Genomic DNA, 23,364 nt, shown 5'->3' on the forward strand with positions numbered 1-23,364 from the left:
GTTTAAGTACAATTACTACATAGCCCCTAAGGTCAGATCAGGTGAAAAAAATAATAATAATAATGCAATGTCACGACTTACTGAGGCATTGGAATGAGACGATTAAGTCTTTATAAATTGTTGTCTATAAAAAGTAATAGCCATATAATCATTTTGTTCCCACGCCTTAATACATCGTGGCAACGCATTATTATTATTATTTTTTTTTACATGATACATGATCACCTTAGGTTTCCGTATATAACCCTAATTAAATATCAGGAAAAAAATCACTGCAGCCCTTAATCAGCATCTAGTTAAGACGGACGAGTCCAAGTTCGTGGCGTGGGGGGAGGAGAGTAAACAGAGTGTGTTGAAGGAATCCCACTTATTCTCTTAGTTTAACATCTATAAAACTTAAAATTATACCATGTTTAAAACCGAACCGATACACACTGATTATATTTTAGTTTGGTTATTTGCTCTTCACGTAAATGAAATGTGTTTAATGTGCTTTTTTTCATGCCTGAGGTCTTAAGGTTCACCTCTGTTCAGTAATGGTTGAGTCTGGATTTCTATCTCGCCGCTTGTCTCAACAGTGGCTGTGCCTGTGGACGGAGCGTGAGGGCAGAAGGGGGCAGAGGAAAGATGCAGTGGAGGAGCTACCTGTGAATTATTTCGCTTTTCTTCGGACAATGAGTGTTTTTCCTAGCTTTTGGATTCCTTTGGTGCTTTTTTTAGGTGAGTGTTGGATCTGTGGGTTTATTTCCAAAAGGATATTTAGTACTGGAGGGTTAGAAGTGAGCAACAGGTTGATCCCCTTCAGCTTTATTTATTTCTAGGTCACCTAGCTGGGAGTTAGGTGTAAAAGTAGCAACTATTTTCCTGTATTTTCATTTTCAATGCTGCTTATACTGTTCACAGGACTATGTAAAAAAACATTATTTGTTGTGTACTTAGTGTGTTGTTTTTTGTGTTGGGTATGTATAAGTGTGTTTTTTTTTTGTTCTGTTCTTTCTTACTAACTGAATTGTATAGCAACCTATATTGTATAACCATAATTTTAAGCACTATTTTCTGTTTCTGTTGTAGAAGCTTCATTATACTAACTTACAACTTTAACAGTTCCTTTCTGATTTTGGTGTAAATTTTAACACCCTGCTCTCTCATACTGACTCCTAACACTATGTGAATGTGTCTGAGTGATCAGTTAATCCATATCAAGGATACTTTCTTTAAAGAATCTCTGTGCAGTAGTTTTGGTCCACATCTAAATGCAAGTACTGTATTCAATACTGCCCAAAATAATTGCACCAAGGATGAAAATGAGTCTGATTTAACCACACTAAAAAGGTTAGATGTGAATGCCCTATGTAAATGTGTCTGAGTGATCAGTTGATCCATATCAAGGGTCTCTGTTCAGTAGTTTTAGTCCACATTCAAACACAAGTACTGTATTAAGTATTGCCCAAAATTACTCCACCAATTACTCCACATGAGTAAATAGTATTTTCACACTGAGAACCAAATTTAATTTGAATCCAGAATGAGACCACTCATTTTTTATTAGTTCAGACTGTACTTCATGGCACATTTTGCACTTTCTATTTTGCTTCAAACTGAAAAATCTGTGTATTACCATACTTACAACTACTAGCACATTTTCCTGTTTATTGTAGAAGCTTCATTATATTACAACTATAACAGTTCCTCTCCTGTTTTTGGTGTAAAATTCAACACCCTGCTCTCTCACACTCACTCTAAACACTATTTGAATGTGTCTGAGTGGGAGAGGTTTAGTAGGAGGCAGAGTCTCAGCCTGGGACTGCTGGAATGAAGCTGCTGCTTTGTGTCAGCTCTGGAATGGAGCATGCTTTAGAGTGTGGTTTATCTAATGATGATGTTTGAGGATGTTGCAAGAGGCTGGTTTTCAAAAAAATCTGGTTCCATTGCTTTTTTCACACTTATACCACTTTAGATCTAGCTCCTATGGTAGTGTGGTGGGGTGTGGTCTATGGAATTAAGTTTGACCTAATTTCTTGATTTGTCTGCTGCATGAAGATTACAGTGTCAAAAAGTGTGATACTTGCTTGTAATGTTTTTTATATATTATACAATAATTCAAAAGAACTTCTTTGCATTAACAAGTTAGCACTAAAAGTTATGTGACTCTACCACTCTTCCCATGTGTGAGTGGGATTCCTGTAACGGTTCTGTTTAAATCTCTCCACCCTAATTGGGTGTTCACGGCTGACTGAACCAATGGGTTTATCTTATTGGTGGGACTCAGACTTCCCCCTCCTGCACTGGGATCTTTTTTTTTAGGTGGGGGTTCTTCCAGGACCAAACAATGAATCAGACTGGGAACAAAAGGACAAAAGGGGGGCCCGCACTGACTCTGCTTGAAGACTTTGAGAAAGCTGCTCATATCAGAGCTTCACTCTGATCATCACTGTCAAATGCTTTGAGTTTTGACTTGAGTTTTGGCTGGTTACTCCAGCTGTTGTAAACACTAATCTGTTTCTGTTGGCGATGCCATAAGATGTAAGCTAATCAGTGTATCATCATTCTATATATTATATATTTATATATTATATATATTTTTCTGTTTTGTTGTGTGTAAAAGTCTACTAAATCATGAGTCCAGTTTACATACAAATAATTTTTTTTAAAGTAATTTGGCCACAAATTCTTCATGGTAACATTTTTCTGTTGGTTTGCCAGCATGAGCTGCAAAATCACACAAAATTTGCAGTTGCAAAATCAGTTGACTAACCAATATGGGAAGCCAAGCCAATATGCTGTTTTAATTCACATCATATTCATTGTTGTCGATGTTAAAACCAAAGCAATTGTAAAGCAATTAGTTCACCATGTTCACCAGGATTAGCAATATGGAACAAATGTGACATTTATATCTGTATAGTATACCAATGCAGTAAAATCTGTAGCATGCAGACTAAGTTTTCTTTAGTTTAGTTTTCTTTCTGATACACAATCTGATACAGATATCGTTGCACTGATTGCAGAATGTTTACATTATGTGGAGATTCTTAAAGTATATAACATTGCAAACAAACTAATCCCTGCTTGAGAGTAACCACTAATAACCAATAACAAAATAATTGCACCAAGGGTAAAAAAGAGTCTGATTTAACCAGTCTGAAAGTGCAGGTGTGAATGCTCTTAAAAGCCCTAAAAAGTATTGTACACTGAAAAACAAACCATACCAGACCGTTTATTTGATCTGGAATGAGACCATGTTTTTTTTGTTGTTGGAACTAATTTTGGTCGTTTGGTTCAGACTGTGCTTCGTGGCTCATTTCTCACTTGTTTTTATGCTTGAAACTAAAAAGTCTGTGTAGGTGTTAAAGCACATGTTGGAGTTTTCATATCTGCACAGATCAATCACACTCAGATGTGGACCTAAACAACCACACAACACTCTTGAGAGAAGGTGGTCTTGGAGCAGTCCCAAATAAACACTGGAGTGCATCATTCATTGTGAGACCTACATAAATTTCATTTGTACTCCGCAAGTTTGCGCTTAAGGGCTGAAATATTGTCCAGCGTATTACTACAGTTATGATCAAATGTTATCTCTGTCATTGCTCTTTGGAAAATATATATATGCACTAAAATATGCACTAGTTTAAAACACAGAACACTTCTACTGCATTTACTTTTCTTGCTTCGTGTATTTAGTTTCTTATGGAGAAGATGATCGCATTTTTTTGGTTTGTTTAAATCTGTTCCTATGTGAAAACAAACCAAACAAAAGGAAATGCATCTAAAGTTTACAAAAACTGATTCGGACCAGAGCAATATAAAGAATACACGTCATAAAAAGTCCTTCTATTGTTCTTTAGGGCACCAATAAGGGTTCTATTGTTGCTTCGATACAAATGATTCTTTGTGGGACCTCTATTTTTATAGACATAGAGTTACAAGTTAGGGAAAGTAGTGTATTTCAGTAGCCCACTTTGTTATATCTTTCAAAACGAGCGCCTGTACAGCTGTATAAATTGGACATTATGATGATAGACAGATTTTTTTATTGCACAGGAGATTGTCCAGTGGAGTAAATATGTCACCAGTGGTCCTAGATGGACTGTAATCTTCCAAAAAACTGCTCAGTGACTAATACAGCATGACTCCAGTGCTCCCCAGAGACTACACCCCTCCTTACCTCCATTCCTCCTGTTGTTTCCTCTTGTTTTGTTTGAATCAAACCACCAATCAAACCAGCAGCCCTGTGAGTTAGACTGTGACTATGCTCTGAAATGACCCCTGTTACACTTTTACACCCCCCACACTGCCTGGAATTTAACTTCTTACTCACACTCTCTCTTTTTCTCTCTCTCTCTCTCACACACACACTCACACTTACACTCACACTCAGAACAGATCCACCACCCTGCTCACTTCTGATTTTGTCCAGCTCACTGCTCAGTAATCTCCCACATGCAGCTGGACAAACACACTCTTTCATAGTCAGAATCTTAGACACACACACTCTCTCACACACACAGACACACACACACACACCTGGGAGATGAGTAAACCCAGATGTTTTTAGGCATTTGTGTTTTTAGGTCATCTCTCCTCCTGATCTTTAGCTGATAGTAAGTTCTTTTGAAGGTGGAGAAAGTAGCCTTATATTCCCCTCAGTTAATGGACTGAGGTGAGTTCAGAGCTTGATGTAGTCAAGATACTGCTTTACAAAAAATGTATATAAAGGTTGTAATAGTTAGGTGAACCATTATACCATTAAGTCCTTGGTATGCAAGGGTTTAGTCTTTCATTTGAAAACATAGGGGGCTTTTTACATTTGGAACATACGTTCAAAAAGTTGCCAAAAAGTTTGATGATATAAGATTTATCACTTTCACAGTGAAATATACAAGAGTGTAGTTTGAAAATACAAAATATCTGTTACTGGAAATAGTTAAACAAGTGAAGCCATGTGGACTCTCTACAAAGCTTTCAGAGTCATCATATCATTATACACTTTGTTATACTCTTTAAGTGGTTGGGGTTTTACAAATTAAAACACTGATCAGCAACGCTATGTCATAAATTACACAGTATTTAATGAGTCTGTCTTCTTATGTTTTTTATGAATATAAACATGCCATAACTAATGCATGACACACAATATACAAATAATTATTATTCTCCTCACCCTGTGTTCTCTCATTGACTTGAACAAGTCACTATACATTTCTAGACTATATTTTTAGACACAATACTACTTCTAGATATTTGTTGGGAGCTTGCGAAGGAATTGGGAATCTCTCTCCAACTTCTCGAAGCTTGTCTTTCAGAAGTTTGCACATAGTCTGGAAATCAGACCTAAAATCATGTACTGAGAACCTGAAACAACACATGATCTGTGTTCTGAAAGGAATTTAGTAAAAAAAAATTAAGAATTATTATTATTATTTTTTTACAGTTTTAAAATAACAGAAAAAGAAAAGAGACAAAAGCAAATGTTTGGGCACACTGCATGGTCAGTACTGGTTGGAACACCTGCTTTTGCATGTTTCTAAACTTTTTATCTAATGGATTTTTTACTGATTCTTTCTTACACTAGGTTTCTAGTTTGATGAGATTCCTCTGCACTGCTTATTCAAAGTCTATCCACAAATTATCAATGACAAATAAAAAATTCAATGGCAAAATATTAGCTTCAAAAGAATCTTGAGGCTGCAGAACCCATCCTCATTTTGTCTGAAAATTTCCTACAGTTTGAAGCTGTTTGACTTGATTTGACTTGACTTGGGTTGATAGGCCTTTCTATTAATCTTGCAGCTTCTCCTCTTTGAAAGGTTTCTTGTTTGTCCAGACCTCAATTTGACCCCCATTATTTCTGAGACTTTAATCACATTATACAATGCATGAAAATCTGAAAATCTTATAGCCTTCTCCTGCTTTGGGTGAACCAATTATTTTATTTTCAGAATGCTAGACAGCTGCTTAGATGGACCTACAGTTGCTGATTGTTTGATGACTAGTATTTTGTAGTATTTAGAAAGCTTAGAGGTTCCCACCCTCATTTTTTCTCCTTTTGATTTCCTCAGTGTTGAGCTGTGATGGTGTTCAGGTGACGGTAAAAGATGAGAGGAAGTTTGCCGTGCTGTTCGCGCCCGTGGTCCTGCAGTGCCAGTACAGCACCCACTCTACTCAGACTGCAGTTGTGCAGTGGTGGTATAAGTCATATTGTACAGACCGCACCCGCGATTCCTTCACCTTTCCAGAGAGTCTGGGGGTCCAGGGCTCTGAGCTGGGATCTACAGCCCACCTGGACTGTGCAGACAAGAGCCGCACTGTCCGCATCGTGGCCTCCGGTCAGGGAGCCTCCTTGACCCTGGCTGAACATTATAAAGGGAGAGATATCACCATTATCAACAGTAATGTATTCTTATTATTCTTTTATCATATTTACAGCAGTGATACATTGTAGAAATCCTGTTTTACACTGTATCGGAATCTAGTTTGTTACCATGGTAGTAGTTTTTTCTTCACAGCAATGCTCCAAAATCAATTTTTTTTTAACCCTTCATTTTTGAAGACACAAAGTATGAAAAGGTGTCCCAATACTTTTTCCATAGATGTTTGCCTGTATCTTTTAATTTATAATTATGTAATAACATGTGAAAAGTGTAATATAATGAAGTTGATTCAGGAAAGATTAACACACTCTCAGCCCTGTACTAGTTACAGTATTAACACAAGTATCTACTATACACTGGGGGAGCTCTGTAATCCTCCTCCTTGCAGGAAACGCTGGCAATTGTGTTGTGCTTTTCCTGTTCCATAAATAAAGCAGGTTTTTTTCTTTGGACTGCACAATGGTCAAGCACTGGTCTCTATGAAGGCTCCCTCCTGTTCTCCTGTCTTACACAAAACCCCCACACAGCACTCCTTATCAAAAACAAACACCCTCGCCAGTGCCCTTACAGAGAAAAGCCTTTTTGCTCCCCTCACCCCATCAACAAAGCACAGGATTGTTAATGTCCAACATGTAGAGCTTATAATTAATGACATATTGTGCGTTTGCCAAGCTGATCCTGGGCAAACAGAGCTCAAAGCAGATCTATGGTGCTTTTAAGAGCTTTTACAGGGTCAGTTTGCTTTATATTATAGTACTGAAGAGATACAGTTGTGTTCTGCTTCAGAATCAGTAGTTAAAGCTTAACTTGTTTCTCTAACCATTCAGAAGCAGACCTGCGCATTGGAGAGCTGCAGTGGGGTGACAGCGGCGTGTATTTCTGTAAGGTGGTCATCTCTGATGATCTGGAGGGGAAGAATGAAGGCCAAGTGGAGCTGCTGGTTCTGGGTGAGTCACATCCTCCACATCACATACTGATCTGTATCCTGGGTAAACTGGCTGCTGTTTTTAAGTGCAAATTGTTAAAGTTTTATAAAAATGACATCAAGGTTTATTATCGTTATACAATGTGTTGCTCTGCAGAACTCAAAATCAGTTTCATATAAATTTTGTTGTGGCATGAGCACTGTTTACAATTTGCATCATTGTGTGTTTTTGTTAGACAGATCACGTTCAGTTTTCAATACATGAGAAACAGTTACTAACAGTTACACAAACAGTGGTTTGGCTATGAGAGGTGTGCTTTATATTGTATGGTGAATTGGCTAATAGAAATGCTTGAAATGGCTTTGGATTTGAAGTTAGGAATGTATTTTTTTCTGCTGTTGTGGAGATTTTTGCGTTGAGAAAACTATTGAATTCTTAGCTCGTGCTGGACTAGTGTTGTTGTGTTGTTTTCCCACATTGTTTGTTTGTTGTGTCTGGGAGCTCTCTCTCAGTGCGAGCCTCTGGTTTACAGCAAGGTCTGCGTTCTTAGGTGCTCTTACAAGAGCTGTCATGGTGACGGCTGAATGCTGCATGCCTCTCCACAGGGATTTGGTTCTAATAAGAGAAGCTTTTGTTCGTCCGTCTCCTCGAAGGACGGGCAAACTTAAAGAACAGGTCCAGGGCAGAATCACTGCAGGGGAACGCTGATTATTTGGCCCTCTGTGCCTGCAGACGTTATGTCTCTGTCTGCTAACTAAAGAAGGTCCAATACCCCTCCGCCAGACAAAATATAAATAACTGCCTATTATTGACATAAGCAATGTAAGCCAATGTAAGCTTGTTGCCTTGGGAACAAAGGCCATTTTTGTCAGAGGCCAGAGGATATCAGGGCCTCTTTGTTTCATGTCGGGTTGAGAATGAGATGAGATGAGACGAGAGAAAGAGAGAGAGCAAGAGAGAGAGAGAGAGAGAGAGAGAGAAAGTGAGAGAGAGAGAAAGTGAGAGAGAGAGAAAGTGAGAGAGATAATCTGAGCCAGGAGGATCAGAGTGTTGTTTGTGTGTGCAGGGAGTCTATCACAGCCACAGAGCCACATGTAGGTTGTAATAGGATTAGGAAAGACAGAGACAGTTGTTTACTATGTTTACAATGTCCTCCATAATATCTGGAATGAAGACAAGGCAGACATAAAAACTGAAAAACAGGAATATTAGACATAATATAAAAGACATTCCATCCTTTAATTTAGGGGCAGTTGCTGGAGGATACCATAAGTGCTGCCCAATGAGTTTAAATACGTTTATTGGAAATTAAGCAAATAAGCCCTATCCGGACGGGATTTGTTTCTCAGGGGGACGTCTGTGAAAAATATTTCACACTTCTACTCAGTGAATAAAACTCCTGCATCCTGAATGCAATTAATAAAACAGTAGGACCAGTGAGTTTTTTGGCTTTCTTAGTCATGTGACATCGCGTTCAGTAGCTCCTCCATTTCCACCCGCTGTTGTGTTTATGGAGATCTCCGGGGAAACACACGCCCAAATTACGGTACTTACAGTGTGCGGCACTAGACAAATACCTTTTTTTATTAAACGCGAGGAGACGAAACTCAGAGATGTGCATCCGGACGGGACTAAAATTACCGAAGTTCAGCGAAAAAAAGTAGGTAATTCAGTCGGCAATTTTCTCAGAGGACGTCTGTGAAAAACACATATATGGTTGTTCTGGACGAGAATAAAATCACAGAGGACCCCCTATAAAAGAGAAAATTATCCCATAGAGCTTAAGATGCTCCTAAACACCTTAGAATTAATTGTGGTGACCTCATTATAGATATATATAAAGATGTGGCAATCAAACATTCAGTGGAGGACTTCCCTGGCCTACCACTCCCTCCATGAGTTTACCAGTGCATTTTTGTCTTCTAATTAATATTCCTGACATTTCCTTTCCTTCTCGTTTTAACACTATATAATAATTGGCTTTACCTTCATTAGACTCATTGGCTTCAAAACTATCATTTCCAGTCTCTCATTATAGTCTCTCCCTCTCCACCTTGAATCTGCCTCTCTGTGTGCCTGCTACATTTCCTTGCATCTCAGGTTACTGTCCTGTTTTTATGAGTGAGCAGGAGCACTCTGATGGGTCTGCGTTCTCCATCAGAGAGCAGAGCAGAGGCTCCCCTGCTTCCCTCTTTACACTCTGCTAACTCAGCAGTCAGTCCTGTAGAATGAAATTTAGCCCATGTACGATGACTCGATGCACTGCTGTAGTAAACAACATGACATGATTTTTAATAGTGTTTTAATAGTGTAAAACATATTAATGATCAATGAAACCAGTGCTTTATGTAATAACTCCTCTCTAATATTAAAATTGATAAAAATTTATTATCATTTACAGATTAAGCCAAATGTAAAACACCTTTATTTATTTATTTATTTTGCTGTGGCTGGCATAAATAGCTTTTTAGGTTCTGAAAATGTGTTCATAAACAAGATGTATTAAAGAATAATGTAATATTTTTTGTTGATTTTAACCAAAAATCTAAACTTTTGCACTTTTTTCAACTTTAATTATGAATAGAGTAGAAATACCCCAATCATACCCAGGAAAAAAAACTTTGTATGAAAATTATTTAGTAGGATAATTAACACTAGTCCAAAATGTGTTGTTATGTCACTGTCTCTAACAGAAACCAAAGTAGCTTTCTAGCAATGCAGACTTATTATTTCCAATTAGCATAATACAAGTACAACAATATTTATTTTGTGGTCTCTAGCAATGTATGATGCTATGTTTTATATTGAAATAGAATATAACACTGGGTTTCTGTTGTTTTTCCAGTCAGAAAACACATGATCAAATCTGTGAGATTATTTAATTTACTAACTCTAGGCATGCAGGTTTCACAATTCTAAATATTTTTCTTCTGTTACATGTTTTTTTTTTGTAAAATAGTCTTTAATCATTAAATAAATAAATCATAACTCATAACTCATGTTCTAAGACTTCATACACCAAAAATGTCTTGGCTGATTGCCTAAAAATACTCTATAATTGTTGAGTTTCCACTGAATAGATTGTAAAGAGTTTTATACCCTCCTAATGTGTTTAGTGGAGATAGTTTGTTATGCTGATTTAGATTTATAAATGTAAAATTGGATTTATCATTGGGGTCAGTTTAATCTGTGGAAATATGCTGTGATGTGGCACAGAGCCAAGCATTTACAAAGTTCACTTGGCGTAAATTGGATTGTCTGAGCGTTCTCAGGCAGGAGGTTTGAAGATAGAGAACCGTGGGTAGGTGCTGATTGGTCAGTTATTCAGAACACCCCCCACTTCTGAACAAAGCCAACACTGTTACTGTGGAGATGGTGCACCCCTGACCCCCTTTCTTGGATGGCTGATGAGTCCCATTGGTTAATTAGTTTCCCATAGTCCTTCACTGTCGGCCCGTGTTGATTGTGCTGATTGAGAGTCTGCTGTCTCTGCTCTTATCTGCTCTCTTCACGAGGTCTGGAGAAATGGCTCTGGTAATGAAGTTCAGTGTAAATGATAAACTAATGCGTTTAGATCAGCAGAGGAGAACACTTACTAGGGGAAATTAAAATGGCTCAGGCAGGAGTTAAGTTTTAGGCAACCTAAATTCTCAGCTGGGACATTGCATTGTCTACATTTCTAAAAGCTTAAATTAAATAGAATTAAACGGTTTGTAACTAACTTGTATCTAACTTGTAACTAACACATGACTGGCTATAGAAAGAGCATTTTAGAGAGGCAGATTCTCGCAGAAGCTAAGATGGACATAGGTTCACCAATCTGCAAAAAATGGTATTTAATTTATGTGAAATAACATAAGTTGTAAAGACTTTGGATATCCCAACTACCTACAGTACATAATATCATCAAAAGATTCACAGAATCTGGAGAAATCTTTGTGCATAAGGGACAAGGCAGACAGTCAGTACTGGATGCTGGTGATCTTCTGACCCTCAGGAAGAACTGCATTAAAAACAGGCATGCTTCTGTACTAGAAATCACTGCACAAGTTCAGGAACACTTCCAGAAATAATTGTCTGTCAACACAAGTTAAAGCTATTTCATGCATAAGATCATGCATGTGTGAGACAGGAATATGCTGTGTGTCTCTGTGCTGTTCAGGCATATATAAGTTGTGTATGCTGTTTGAACTGTAAGGCAACAGTAATACAGCACCTTGCTATAATTAGTCACCTTGCCAGAGATGACTGTACCTTCAGATCTCTTTTCAGTGCCCATCGCTCAGCTAGAGCCACAGCTACATTACTGCTGGGATGTTCTGTAGCCAGAGATATTTTAGGAGAACTTCAGTGAATTTCATTATCACTATGATAACTTTTTTTAAACAGTTGTTAGATGTTTTAGCATAAAGCATGCTGGGTATTGTAGTTTTATTGTAGTATCAGTTTACAAAACCACAAAAATGTATAAAATTATGAATTCTTTCAAATTGATGAGATTGTTTAAAAGAAGAAAGCTGCAGTGCTACAGAACATTACATGTCATTACCTACTGAATGTTAACACACATCTAAATATATACAAACACTGTTCATTTAGAGTTTATTAAGCAAAGTAAATTGTTCTGTACAGCTCCTATAATTGCAGTAATAAATCATAATCTATAAGGGTGGCTTTCGCTGACAGTGTTGCTTAGCTCTAATTATGTTAATTTATATAAATCATTTATATCAGTCTAAATTGCTCATAACTCATAAATCTATGGCACTAATTATATTTATTATCTTTGTCGCTTGTGAACACACACAACTTTATTCAGTCTATCTATATTTTAATGCCCCAATATTTTGGCTCATTTATTTACAATCCTGTTTAAAGCTTCCTGTGTTAGAGTACATTCTTGCATTCTTATAATTATAATTCCTAAAATCAGGCCAATCAAAGATTTAAACCCTTAAATCACCAGTGATCTTGGCTTTAACCCCTTTCCTGCATGCTTGTTGGGTAATTAAAAGTATCTGAGCTTCATAAGAAAACTGTGGCTGAAACGGACCAGTATTGAGTACTGTCTGAATTGGAATAAATAATTCCAGAGGGATTGTGAGAATTTAAACATCTGCACAGATTTCCAATAAAGATTAAATGTGGGCCATATAGTACAGTATTCAAAGACATAAGCTGTGCCCTGAATTTAGTAAATTGTTATTCAATGTAATATATCAATCCAAACCTCAGATTAAATTGTGTAAATATTTCAAGTACCTCAAAAGAATGCTTTGTTAAATTGAGGCATGATTTATTTAAGGTAACAGTTGATTAAATTGTGGAAACAGATTGTTAAAGTGAATAAATAATTTATTAAATTGTGGGAATATTTTTAGTAAATAAATGAAGGGAATGATTTAAAAAATCAAGCGATTTTTTTTATTAAATTGAGAAAATTATTTATTTAATTAGGAGAATGATTTGTTTAAATATTTATTTAATTGTGTCAATTATTTTGTAAATTGAGGGACATTTTAAAATAAAATTAATTAAAAATAGAATTTCTTATATTTATAAATTTAAGGAATGTTTAGTAAATAATGTGAGCATTTTTTTATTAAGGATACAATTAATTAAAGTGAAGGAATTATTTATTCTAATTATTATTTCGTTACAAAATTCTGTATTGGTCATTAACAAATGAATGTAATTAATGTACCCTTATTTAACACAGTTATAATGAGGCAGATAGTATGGCGTTCCGTTTCAGACACAGCCACTCTCTCCAATCATGTGCATGTTACCCCCTGGCTCTGGGTCTTTTTCTTTTCCGCTGCTGCTTTTTCATCACCTCTGCTTTTCTCCTCTCTGCAGGTAAGACAGGTGTGCTGGACGACGTCCTGCCTGAGTTTGAGCTGGAGATTATGCCAGGTACGGCTCCTTCAGTGCCCCATATCTGTGTGTGTTCAGTTTACACACTGTTTTTGGGCAGCATGTTCAGCATACCTGCCCTGCTCTGATTCTTCAGGCAATCTTCAGATTCTTTGGAATGCTTGATCTACTTACACCCATCTCAGTGATTCTTTAACTAAAGACAATATGCTCATTACAGTGCTTGCTTAAATAAATGATTAAATGCTAACAACCAATCAGCACAAAATGCTATTTTAACATCTGCTGCCTGAACAGCCACAAGTGCTCCGTCTTTGAGGCTGGAGGATGCTAGCAGTCACTAGGGATGTGATTTGAGCTGATGGCTGTTGAAAGTTTAGATCCCGCCCAGAGGAAGTGCATCATTAGTCCTGAAACAGGCACTGGCTTTAGAGATAAGGGGCTTGAGGAGAGCGCACGGTCTGAATCATCTGCACCGGTTTGTTTGTCGTCTTGTTTAAAGGCTTTACATCCTGTGGGGCTTAGATGGGAATTTCCTATAGTACGAATCAGTCGCGTCAGTCTCTGGCCGGAATTATACTGGCAGGATCTGAAAGAGATGTAATGTCTGATTTAGGGTTGGGCTATATAGCCCTGAAATAATAACATGATATTTCAGGGTATTTTTGCAAAAACAATATTCCTGGCTATAATTATAAGAATATTATATTGCAACAAAATAACTGTTTTATTTTCAGTCATTCACTAGAAACAAAGTTGGTCTATTCTGTTAACAACAGCAACTTATGGTATGGACTTGGTATAAAATAGTAATAATGTAATAAAAATATCCACCCAGTATATCTATTAAAAATATTTACCAAATACCTACCAAAATACAAAAGTACATAATTTTAATTTGTACATACAAATGCAAACATAAAGAGTTATACAAAAATACTATTAAAGCATCCACAATAATAGAAATGGAAAAATAGAATACAGCTAATATCACAGAATGGATTTTTTATAGTTTAAAAAATACAATAATTTTGTGTACGATTCAATTTGGCACATCTCTACTTTCTACTATGAATTTTCAGCTTTTGCCAATCTATCAGTCTTAATTCATGAAAAGCTTTCTGTTTGGCTAAACAAAGATGATCCTAGCTTGAGCAGTGGTAAAGACGATGGTCTTAAAGTAATCACTCTTTTCTCTTTCTCTTTTTTTCAGAGTGGGTGTTTGTGGGGTCAGTAGTGCTGGGCAGTGTTTTGTTCCTGCTGCTGGTTGGGGTGTGCTGGTGTCAGTGCTGTCCTCACTCCTGCTGCTGTTACCTGCGCTGCTGCTGCTGTCCTGATACCTGCTGCTGTCCTAAGCACTGTGGGTTTACAACATACACACACACACACACTCAGCCAATGAGCTCTCCTTCCTGCCCCGCCCCTAAACCCATACATCACCCAGTGCCCCTCCCATTTTTTAGCCCCTCACAAACTACCCCTCCCATTTTAAGCTGTTCCTTGAGGCAACAATTCAGAAAATTGTTGGAATATGAGCCACTTTGAAGAGCCAAAATGGGATGGATAAATGACTGACATTTCTAAAAGCCTAAAATGATCCAATCAACACTAATGCACAGTACACTTGCACAACTGTTACTGTAATTCCTCGTAATCCTTTCCTTGTGTTACTTTGCTTTGCTCTTCAGTGTATGAAGCTGGAAAGAGGGCAAAGAGTGGACAGCCTCCACAGATCGCCATGTATTCTCCATATTACATTCCTGCCCCAGTGATTCCTCAAGCGGCACCATCTCTGATTGAACCCAAGATATCTACAGTGCCCCCCTCGGTGGAGAACAATATTGCTGCAGGTCAGTGAAGTCCAAACTAATTGCTTCAGCTGTTGATTTAAGTTGGCTGCACTCAAATCATGTAGTCCAATACGTTACTTACATTCTATTGTGTGTGTAATCTAACCAACATACTAAAACAGAGATTCATATACTACTTATACCTACTAACCATTCTGCTTCACATTCATCTCCATTATCATAATATGATCTGCTGGACTTCTAATACTGAAAGAGCAGTTTCACAAACTTGGATCGATTAAAATGATTGTTAGTGATCTTTACTAATGGCAGCAGAATATTCTTACCAGTAATTAAATTCTTCCAATCATTAGGATTTATTTAGCTATTCTTGGTAAAACACTGCTTAAGTGTACCCACGGTGCAGTATGAATTTTAATATGACGCCGGCAGGAACAAGGACACAGTAGCAACACACAGCATATGTGTGTGTGTGTGTCCGCAGTGCGCAGTGGCTATCGTCTCCAGGCCAGTCAGGGTCAGGACGCTATGAAAGTTGTGTACTACATAGAGAGAGACCTGGCACAGTTCCAGACGGCCAAGGGAGCCGGCCATCCATGTAAGCCTGTATGCAGTCAGCATGTTTCTCAGCAATCACTTAGTGTGTGTGTGTGTGTGTGTGTTTGTGTGTGTGAGATTTCAGAAATGGTTTTGGTTAAGTGGACAAAGCCTTTCATTTTGCTTATACAGGTAAAGAATAAGGTTAGGTTTATAAAAATATAAAATGAGCAAGGCAGCAATTATGATACATTTTGTGAACATTTGCCACTCAATAGACCAAGAGAAGCACTTTGAAATTAAATAATATTAAATTGTATTCGTTTTTTCTTAATAATATAAGTAATTTTTTATTTTGTGTGTTATACTGAGTTACAGTTTTTCACACAGTTAAATACATTGGTACCACTTTATAATAAGACTACCTTTATAAAGGGTTTATAAATGGTTTACAATTAGTTTATTAATGGTTACTAATTAGGTTGTAAACGCCTTAAAAATCATTAATAATCAGTTATAACACATACATAGAAAGGGCAATAATGACCTGTTGTTTGCCAAAAAGTGAACCCACAGCCATCTATATTGTTGCCCTTTCTATAAATGTATTTTAACTGATTATTAATGATTTTTAAGGCATTTACAACCTAATTAGTAACCATTAATAAACTAATTGTAAACCATTTATAAACCCTTTATAGTCTTATTTTAAAGTGGTGCCAATACATTATGAGTACAGTATCTTCCAAAGGTAAATGTGGGATAATATTCTGTGTACAAGTGACAACATTTGTAAAAGTGTAAAAAATATAATTTCCTCATCACTGTAAAAAACATTGTTTTTCTTCTTAATGCGATTTTCTAAGTCTAACTAAAAGTATAAAATTATAGGCAATATGGCAAATTGCTCACCTAACTTCATCAAGTTCCTTGTTAAAAGTTGGTCTGACTAAATAATCTGTATTGGCAAATAAGACTAATTTTTGTTGAACCCAAGTTGCTGCCAAACCAACTATGATCGCCTACACTTAGATTCTGAATTAAGTGCTTAAAATCTGAGCTCAGTAGTTAAAGAAAAAGAAAAAAAGTGATATTGCACCATCTTTCTATTTTCATATATAAGAAGTCAACATGCCATTTTTCTGTCATAACAAAGCACAGTTTGTATAATTTCATTTAGATATTCAAGCATACAAGTACAGTAATTGTGTCATTCTCATTCACATCAGACTGCCATCATCATGTTCACATAGCACACACTAATCACTTCACCATTACGACACCATGAGGCAGCAGAGGACTTTAAGCACTCTGTGTACATAATGTCTGCTGTGAAATACCTACCTGTTGTTTAGCTCTGTCTGAACCAGCTCATGTGTTATTAGTATGGGATCAAAACCTCTCATTATTTGAAAGCTGTGATGACTGTGTCTCCATAATGATATGATTGTGTCAGCAGCTGGCAGCCTATCAGAGCTGAGCTCACTGCATGATGGGGATATAGACTTCAGGCGAACCTATCGGCAGGTGCAGAAGAAAGCTCTGCCACCGATCAGTGACCACAACGATACACACCTCCGTACAGTGTCTACAGGTCACACACTCCGACCCACAATCTATCAGAGCAACTGCAATGAAGACCTACATGACAGCAGGTACGAACTCTTTCTATGTATAAATATTTTTTACACATGTTTACACTTGGAATCATGTGTAAAGCTATGATTTGGCTTAAAATCATATTTACAGTTTTCCCTCTATACCAGATCTGTATAATTTGTTGGGACATAGCGTACACTCTATGGAAAAAAGTATAGGAATATATAGGAAAAACAGCCTGTTCATTGTTTCTTTTGAAAATAAGGGTATTAAAAAGCGTTTTAGTTCGAGTAACTGCTTCTACTCTTCAGGAAAGGCTTTAAACTAGGATTTAACACGATTTTTCTGGACAAGAGCCCAGATAACCTTCTCATGTGTGTTCTTCTTTATGGGGAGCCAAATTGAGAACCAAAAAATTTGTTTCCATGTTGGTCCCACCTATAAATGTCAGTAATGAAACCAGAAGGGGTTAAACATAAGCCCCTTCTGGGGTGTACAGTAAACATGAGGTCTACTTAGGACCAATGGGAGTAAAAACATGCACAAACCCACTTAGAAACCTACCTAGCCCACATTTCACCTATGTGAGCCCCACCTAAAAATGTTGATGTGAGCATCAGTGCTTAAGTACAGTATTAAAGTAAAATTAATACTCCAGTAGATACAGATACAGTATTTTAGTACTTAAGTACAGTAGTAAAGTAAAAATAATACTTCAGTAGACACAGATACAGCATTTTAATACTTAAGTACAGTAGTGAAGTAAAAATAATTCTTCAGTAAAACAGATACAGTATTTTAGTACCTAAGTACAGTAGTGAAGTAAAAATAATACTGCAGTAGATATAGATACAGTATTTTAGTACTAAAGTACAGTAGTGAAGTAGTTCTACTTCGTCACTATACATCTCTGTTACAGATGGCTCAGTTGTTTTTAGCTGACGATGCTCTGCTGATGCCAGACTAGGTATAATTAGGCCTCCAAATGTTATTTACAATTTCCCTTGTAAGTAAATCTATATAACTTAACAGTAACCTTTCAGCTGCAGCGCAAAGCTAAGAAACTTTTGGTATGAGGTGAAAACTGTTTTAAAAATATATATTCTTAGTTTAGCACTAATATATTAAGGCTGTGTGCTGTTTTTTCTTTTATGCAGGTGGAACTGCCGCTCAGAGCACTTGCCCAGGAAGGCATTTGACAGCAGGGGCCGCACTTGCTCTCTGGATGAGTTGGAAGAATTTGCGAGGAGTTATGGGCCCCGCGCTGGTCGAAGGGGTGACCTCCGTGACCACGAGCGAGATATTGAAATGGAGCTCAGGTCCCGGGACTTCCGTCCCCCGTATCGGGACGGTCCGCGGCGATACCGCAGTGATGAGGAGGAGGACGATGATTGGCGGCGTCGCAGCCCCCCGTCCTCCCCTCAGAAGAGGCGAGACACCGGTGATAGCGAGCGTTATGCTGCTCGTAGACAGTCGTATGATGACGCCTACCTGACCTCTGTTCTGGAGCGGAAAGCCAGAGGGCGAGGGGAAAGGGGTGGACGGGCCGATGAGGACAGTGACACACCCTCAAAGGGCAGCTTCAAGAAGAGCAGTGACTGTTACTACAGCCGTTCACCAAGTAACCGCCCTGACGAGGATGACCCTCTGCCCCCGTACTGCGAGGTGGAGCGTTATCGAACTGAGAAGCCCGCAGAACGGGAGCGCTACAGGACGGTGGATGCTGGGGCACGGCCTTTCTCTTACACTCGTCCTGGTCAAACTATGTCCCACACTCTGCAGGAGCGCAGAGAGGAGAGGGACAAGCCCAGGAAACTGGTGAGTTACTTATGAAAAGAGGCTCTGCTGTAACTCAGCCTTAACTTTCACTTTAAAGAGGTCAACAGTCAACACAACTCAACAGAGCTGAAGATGGATTAATAGGATGCAGATGCAGGCCATCAGAAAGACATACCTATAAAAATCCCAAAGATTACACATCTACAAAACCAAGAACCACAACATTTATCAGGAGTTCTGATAAACATAGTTACAGGAACCAGAGAAGTTCCGTCTAGACGTTGAGAAAAAGGACCCTCAGGATGTTTTAGACTGACTGCCACTATTAATTAGCACAGCAGTCATTCACTGTTACCCTGTGTGGGTGCATGACATGAACATTCTGGGGCCAGCCAGAGCTTTCTGTACGTATGATTATTTGAACAGAACATCCATACCCACCTCAACCAACACAGTGTTTAGGGTTAGGGCATAATGCGACCTCTCTCAAACTAATTAAATTGCTTTTAAACTCTCCTCTGAGGCAAACTTGTCTTTTAAAGAATTCTATCAACACAAGAGCACGAGTCAGAATGGAAATTGCACACAACAGTGTGACTTTATATATTCAGTCTTGTAAAATGATGAGGCCCCTTCATGCTTACGTCACATGTGTGGCCGAGCTTGAAACCTGATTCACTCATATGTCATTCACATGTTTTACATTGTCAAAACCACCCACCAAGATTTACTTCTGTCATTTGATTCCTTCTGGGTGTGAAGGTTTTTGTCAGAAGGTCTCCTATGGCATCACATCAATGTCAAAAGGCAGGAAAGCAAAAATGACAAGAGAAAAAAATTAACCAGTGTGTTATATCATTTTGTGTGTGTAAATTAACTTCACGTGAGCACAAATGTGAAACTCGCAAGCAAAAAAAGAGAATTGTGTGCACGCAGAACAGAATATCACTCTCAAGCTTCATTTTTCTCCTCTCAGGTGTTTTTTTTACCTCTCAAATTTACAGTTCTCCTCGCGTGCCATGCAGATTACCTGCGGCTGCTGTTTGTGCTCAAGTGAGTGTTGTGTGCTCGAGTTTTGAAAGGAGTGGTTTTCACAGTTTGGGGGCGGAGTCAGGGTCGCTTCCCTCAGCGAACGCTATTGGCTGATATCTCCAGGGTTTGTGTCGGACCGCCTACCTCCAAGAGCCAGAGGAGGGCGAGAAAGAAGGACAACAGGAGAGTTAGCTAGCTGGCTATGCTAACATCCAAACAAGGCACTTTTCAGTGCTGTTAGCCCGGGTTTAGTGCCTGGAGCGACCGGCTTTCAAAACCACCACTTTCAAAACTCCAGTGCTAAAAACTCACTTGAGCGAAAAACAGCAGCCGCAGGTAATTCCCATGGAGCACGAGTGTGACGAGAGTGAATTTGAGAGGAAAATAAACACCCGAGAGGACAAAAATGAAGCTTGAGAGCGATATTCTCTTTTTTTTTTTGCTCACGAGTTTCACATTTCTTCTAACGAGAAGTTAATTTACACACGCAAAATGTTAAAACACTCTGGTTAATTTTTTTCACCTGTTGTTGATGTGATGCCATAGTCTCCCCATTTTCAGAGAGACAACCTGGTTTAAATCTTTTATAATTATGATGTCGTTGAGTCCTCACATTTGGGTCCATGTCTGTAATTCCGACAGCTTTCTGTTGTTGTTCGTTACATTTGTCTCAGTGTGTGCATCACTAACAGGTCTTGCTAATGGAGCATGGGCTTGCTTCTGTGCAGCAGACCCTCAGACTAATTACCAGTAAGCTTTAGCTGCATGTCTGTTGGGGTCTCTAATATGTGGCTCTTGGTGTTTTTTAACAGACCAGTCATCTAAGCAGAGAATCCCTCATTGTTTGAAGTCACCCAACAGCCTCAGAGTGTCTGCCATGCTGATCAGACTGGACTCACATCGTATTGTTAACAATCTGCAGCACTATACAGGAACACACCTCATTAAATAATAAAGACACTTGTGCTGGGTGCTCGTTATAAAGAGATATTTCATTCATACACTGTGTTTTATGTGTGTGTGTGTGTGTGTGTGTGTCTGTGTGTGTGTCTGTGTGTTTGAGTCAACTACTGCATCTTCAGCTCATCTGTGTTCTTGCATCCGTGTTTGTGTTTTTTAGGTAGAGGTGGGCGATATAATTGTGAATAGTGTCTGTACTTTCACAACAGTGAAAAACGTTGTGCTCCCTTACAAAGAGCATAAAAATTCCTTTTAAAGGTGCCCTAGAATGAAAAGCACTGTTTTCTTTAAAAAGATAAATCTGTTATAATGTAAATATAATGTAAATGTTGCATAACAATCTTAATAAATAAGTACCTGGATTACATTCTTTAAATCATGATTTTGAAAATGATTAATCACAAAATGTTTTTCTGATTAATACAATTAATTTTTAAGAGCTTGACACTGCTAATTAAACACTGTTTTTTTGACACCACTTATTGCAATGCAATTCTATAAGTTATGCAATTTCTGTGTGAGTTCCTGTGGTACCATAACTCAGCCAGTCAGAGCAGAGATTATCAATTTATTCATGATAATTTCACCATAAAAGGAAAATCAGCTTGTTTCTTTCAATGGCCAAAACCTATTGTTGTAAATGAGTATGTAAAACCATATCTTGGCATTTTCATCCCCAACCGAAGTCACAGACTTATGCCTGTTATCTATACATCAAAGAGCAGCTTCAAATACTGAATAAATGCATTCTATGGCACCTTTAAGATGAATATTGTGCAGCAAAGTGTGTAAAACCTTCAGTAAAAAAATGCTATCATGTTGCCATATTGCCCACCCTACTGACAAGCCATCAGTTCACTCACTCATCTCTTCTGTGGAAATATCAGTGTTTGTGTTTTACAGACTTTTAATCACTTTTTTTTGCTTAATGAATAAGAATGTGTCAGATTTGGACTCAGGCGGCCTCAGTCTACAAGTGCACAAAACCATGTCAACTAAAAATGCCTCAAGACCTTGTGTTTTAATTCCATTGAAGAACCTTGAGCCTTGTGTTTGGGTTATGTACTGTATGTATATACTTTTTTTGCTCTGTTATTCTTTTTTAAGTTTGCACTATAGATTATGTTTGTATTCAGTATTAATCAGTTGGTCTACACTGGCAGTTTTTAATGACTGTTTCCTTTGATAATGTGCCATGGATTATTCCACCTGTATAAAGTAATGATTTTCATTTTGATAAAAAACACTTGCTGTCTATTGAATGCTGAGTAATATTTGTTCAATTACTGAGACTGATAACAAGTGTGTACTCACGATAAAACACCATGCTTCTTATCTCATATCAGTGTAAACTACTAAATATACATTCTGCACACAAATACGCACACACACACAGTGTGAGTGATTCATGTTAACATTAAATATCGTCACTATTGCTGAGTTTAGAAAGTGGATATGGATTAAATCTTATAATTAACACTCACTACTTCATCCTCCGTCTACCCTGCAATATTATAACAGGTACATCACACACTACACAGTTTAATTTCTGTATTGATATCATATAGGGAAATACTAGCATATTTAATCATTGTTATTTTTTTATTTAGTGATTGACGCCAATAAAATAATTCCAATAACCATCATTAAATGCTTACAGCTTAAGAAGACAAACAAGTGCTATTAATCACAGACTGTTGTGTTTTTTTATAGTAGTTATATATATTTTTTTAACCATTAGAAGAAACACATAATAACATTATGTATTCCACACACTATGATTTCCTTGTGCTAAAGTCTAGCATCTTGGTAAAATGTAGGTCATATATTCAGCTGCTGCAAAGTCAAAGCCAAGCAGGAAACTGTGAAACAGGACTCTGAAAAGGAAAGGATGCATCCTTTTCCAGGAAATGGGATTACAATAGGAGGAAGCTATCTGACACTGGACTTCACAGGTGTTCTCTGCTCACATTTTCATATGCACTGTTTTTAAGGCCAGAAGAACAGTACACACACACAAACCACAGTCTGTATAATAGCTAATCTATTATTATGGACTATACTTTTATAATTTCTAAATTACTTTCACATATTCAATGCTGGGGTGTTTCCAATAGGTGGTTTCATTCTAAGCACAAAGTAAACGTTTCTTTGTACAGTTTCTGTCCTGCAGCGTCTGATCTTTAACACAAGGTGGCGCTGTCCCCTTTTTGTTAATCGCGGTATTTTTTTTACGTCTACAACGTGCTGATAAAAAAAAAACTGGACGGCGCCACCTTGTGGTGAAGATCAGACGCTTCAGGACAGAAACTTTGTGATAAACGTTTACAGGTAGCAGAGTTGGTGGACTGCAATGTGCTATAAATGTGTGAATGTATTTTATTCCCTTCAGTCATTTAGAAACCAAAAGTACAAATGAATTCCAGGGTTATAAAAAAACACTAATATTATTACTATAACTATATATTT

The 23,364-nt window shown here is 37.7% G+C and overlaps 1 protein-coding gene across 5 annotated transcripts; it reads left to right on the forward strand.

Annotated features, from left to right (window-relative positions):
- The first annotated feature begins 521 nt into the window (after window positions 1-521).
- ildr2 (immunoglobulin-like domain containing receptor 2) lies at window positions 522-22,157 on the forward strand. Of its 5 annotated transcripts, none has more exons than XR_002651393.2 (10): window positions 522-720; window positions 6,063-6,392; window positions 7,202-7,321; window positions 13,160-13,216; window positions 14,391-14,537; window positions 14,866-15,027; window positions 15,473-15,586; window positions 16,985-17,180; window positions 18,282-20,271; window positions 20,748-20,829. XR_002651393.2 is itself a non-coding variant. In XM_007227805.4 (10 exons), the coding sequence occupies exons 1-10, from the start codon at window positions 537-539 to the stop codon at window positions 20,781-20,783; spliced, it is 2,007 nt and encodes a 668-aa protein (XP_007227867.3). In that variant the 5' UTR covers window positions 522-536; the 3' UTR covers window positions 20,784-22,157. The 5 variants fall into 5 exon arrangements, 4 of the variants coding, with proteins under 4 accessions (XP_007227867.3, XP_022536324.2, XP_007227869.3 ...); XM_007227805.4 differs by having other exon boundaries at window positions 18,282-18,942; window positions 20,748-22,157; XM_022680603.2 differs by lacking the exon at window positions 15,473-15,586 and having other exon boundaries at window positions 16,982-17,180; window positions 18,282-18,942; window positions 20,748-22,157.
- Window positions 22,158-23,364: the final 1,207 nt, after the last annotated feature.

Source organism: Astyanax mexicanus, chromosome 11 (genome assembly GCF_023375975.1).
Source record: "Astyanax mexicanus isolate ESR-SI-001 chromosome 11, AstMex3_surface, whole genome shotgun sequence".
In the NCBI taxonomy this organism is placed as follows: domain Eukaryota; kingdom Metazoa; phylum Chordata; class Actinopteri; order Characiformes; family Acestrorhamphidae; genus Astyanax; species Astyanax mexicanus.

Coding starts and splice junctions, on each gene's coding strand:
- ildr2 (XM_007227805.4), top strand. CDS start 537: ATGGTTGAGTCTGGATTTCTATCTCGCCGCTTGTCTCAACAGTGGCTG. Junction 13,217..14,390: donor TGAGCTGGAGATTATGCCAG/GTACGGCTCCTT, acceptor TCTTTTTTTCAG/AGTGGGTGTTTGTGGGGTCA. Junction 18,943..20,747: donor GGGACAAGCCCAGGAAACTG/GTGAGTTACTTA, acceptor GTTTTTTAACAG/ACCAGTCATCTAAGCAGAGA.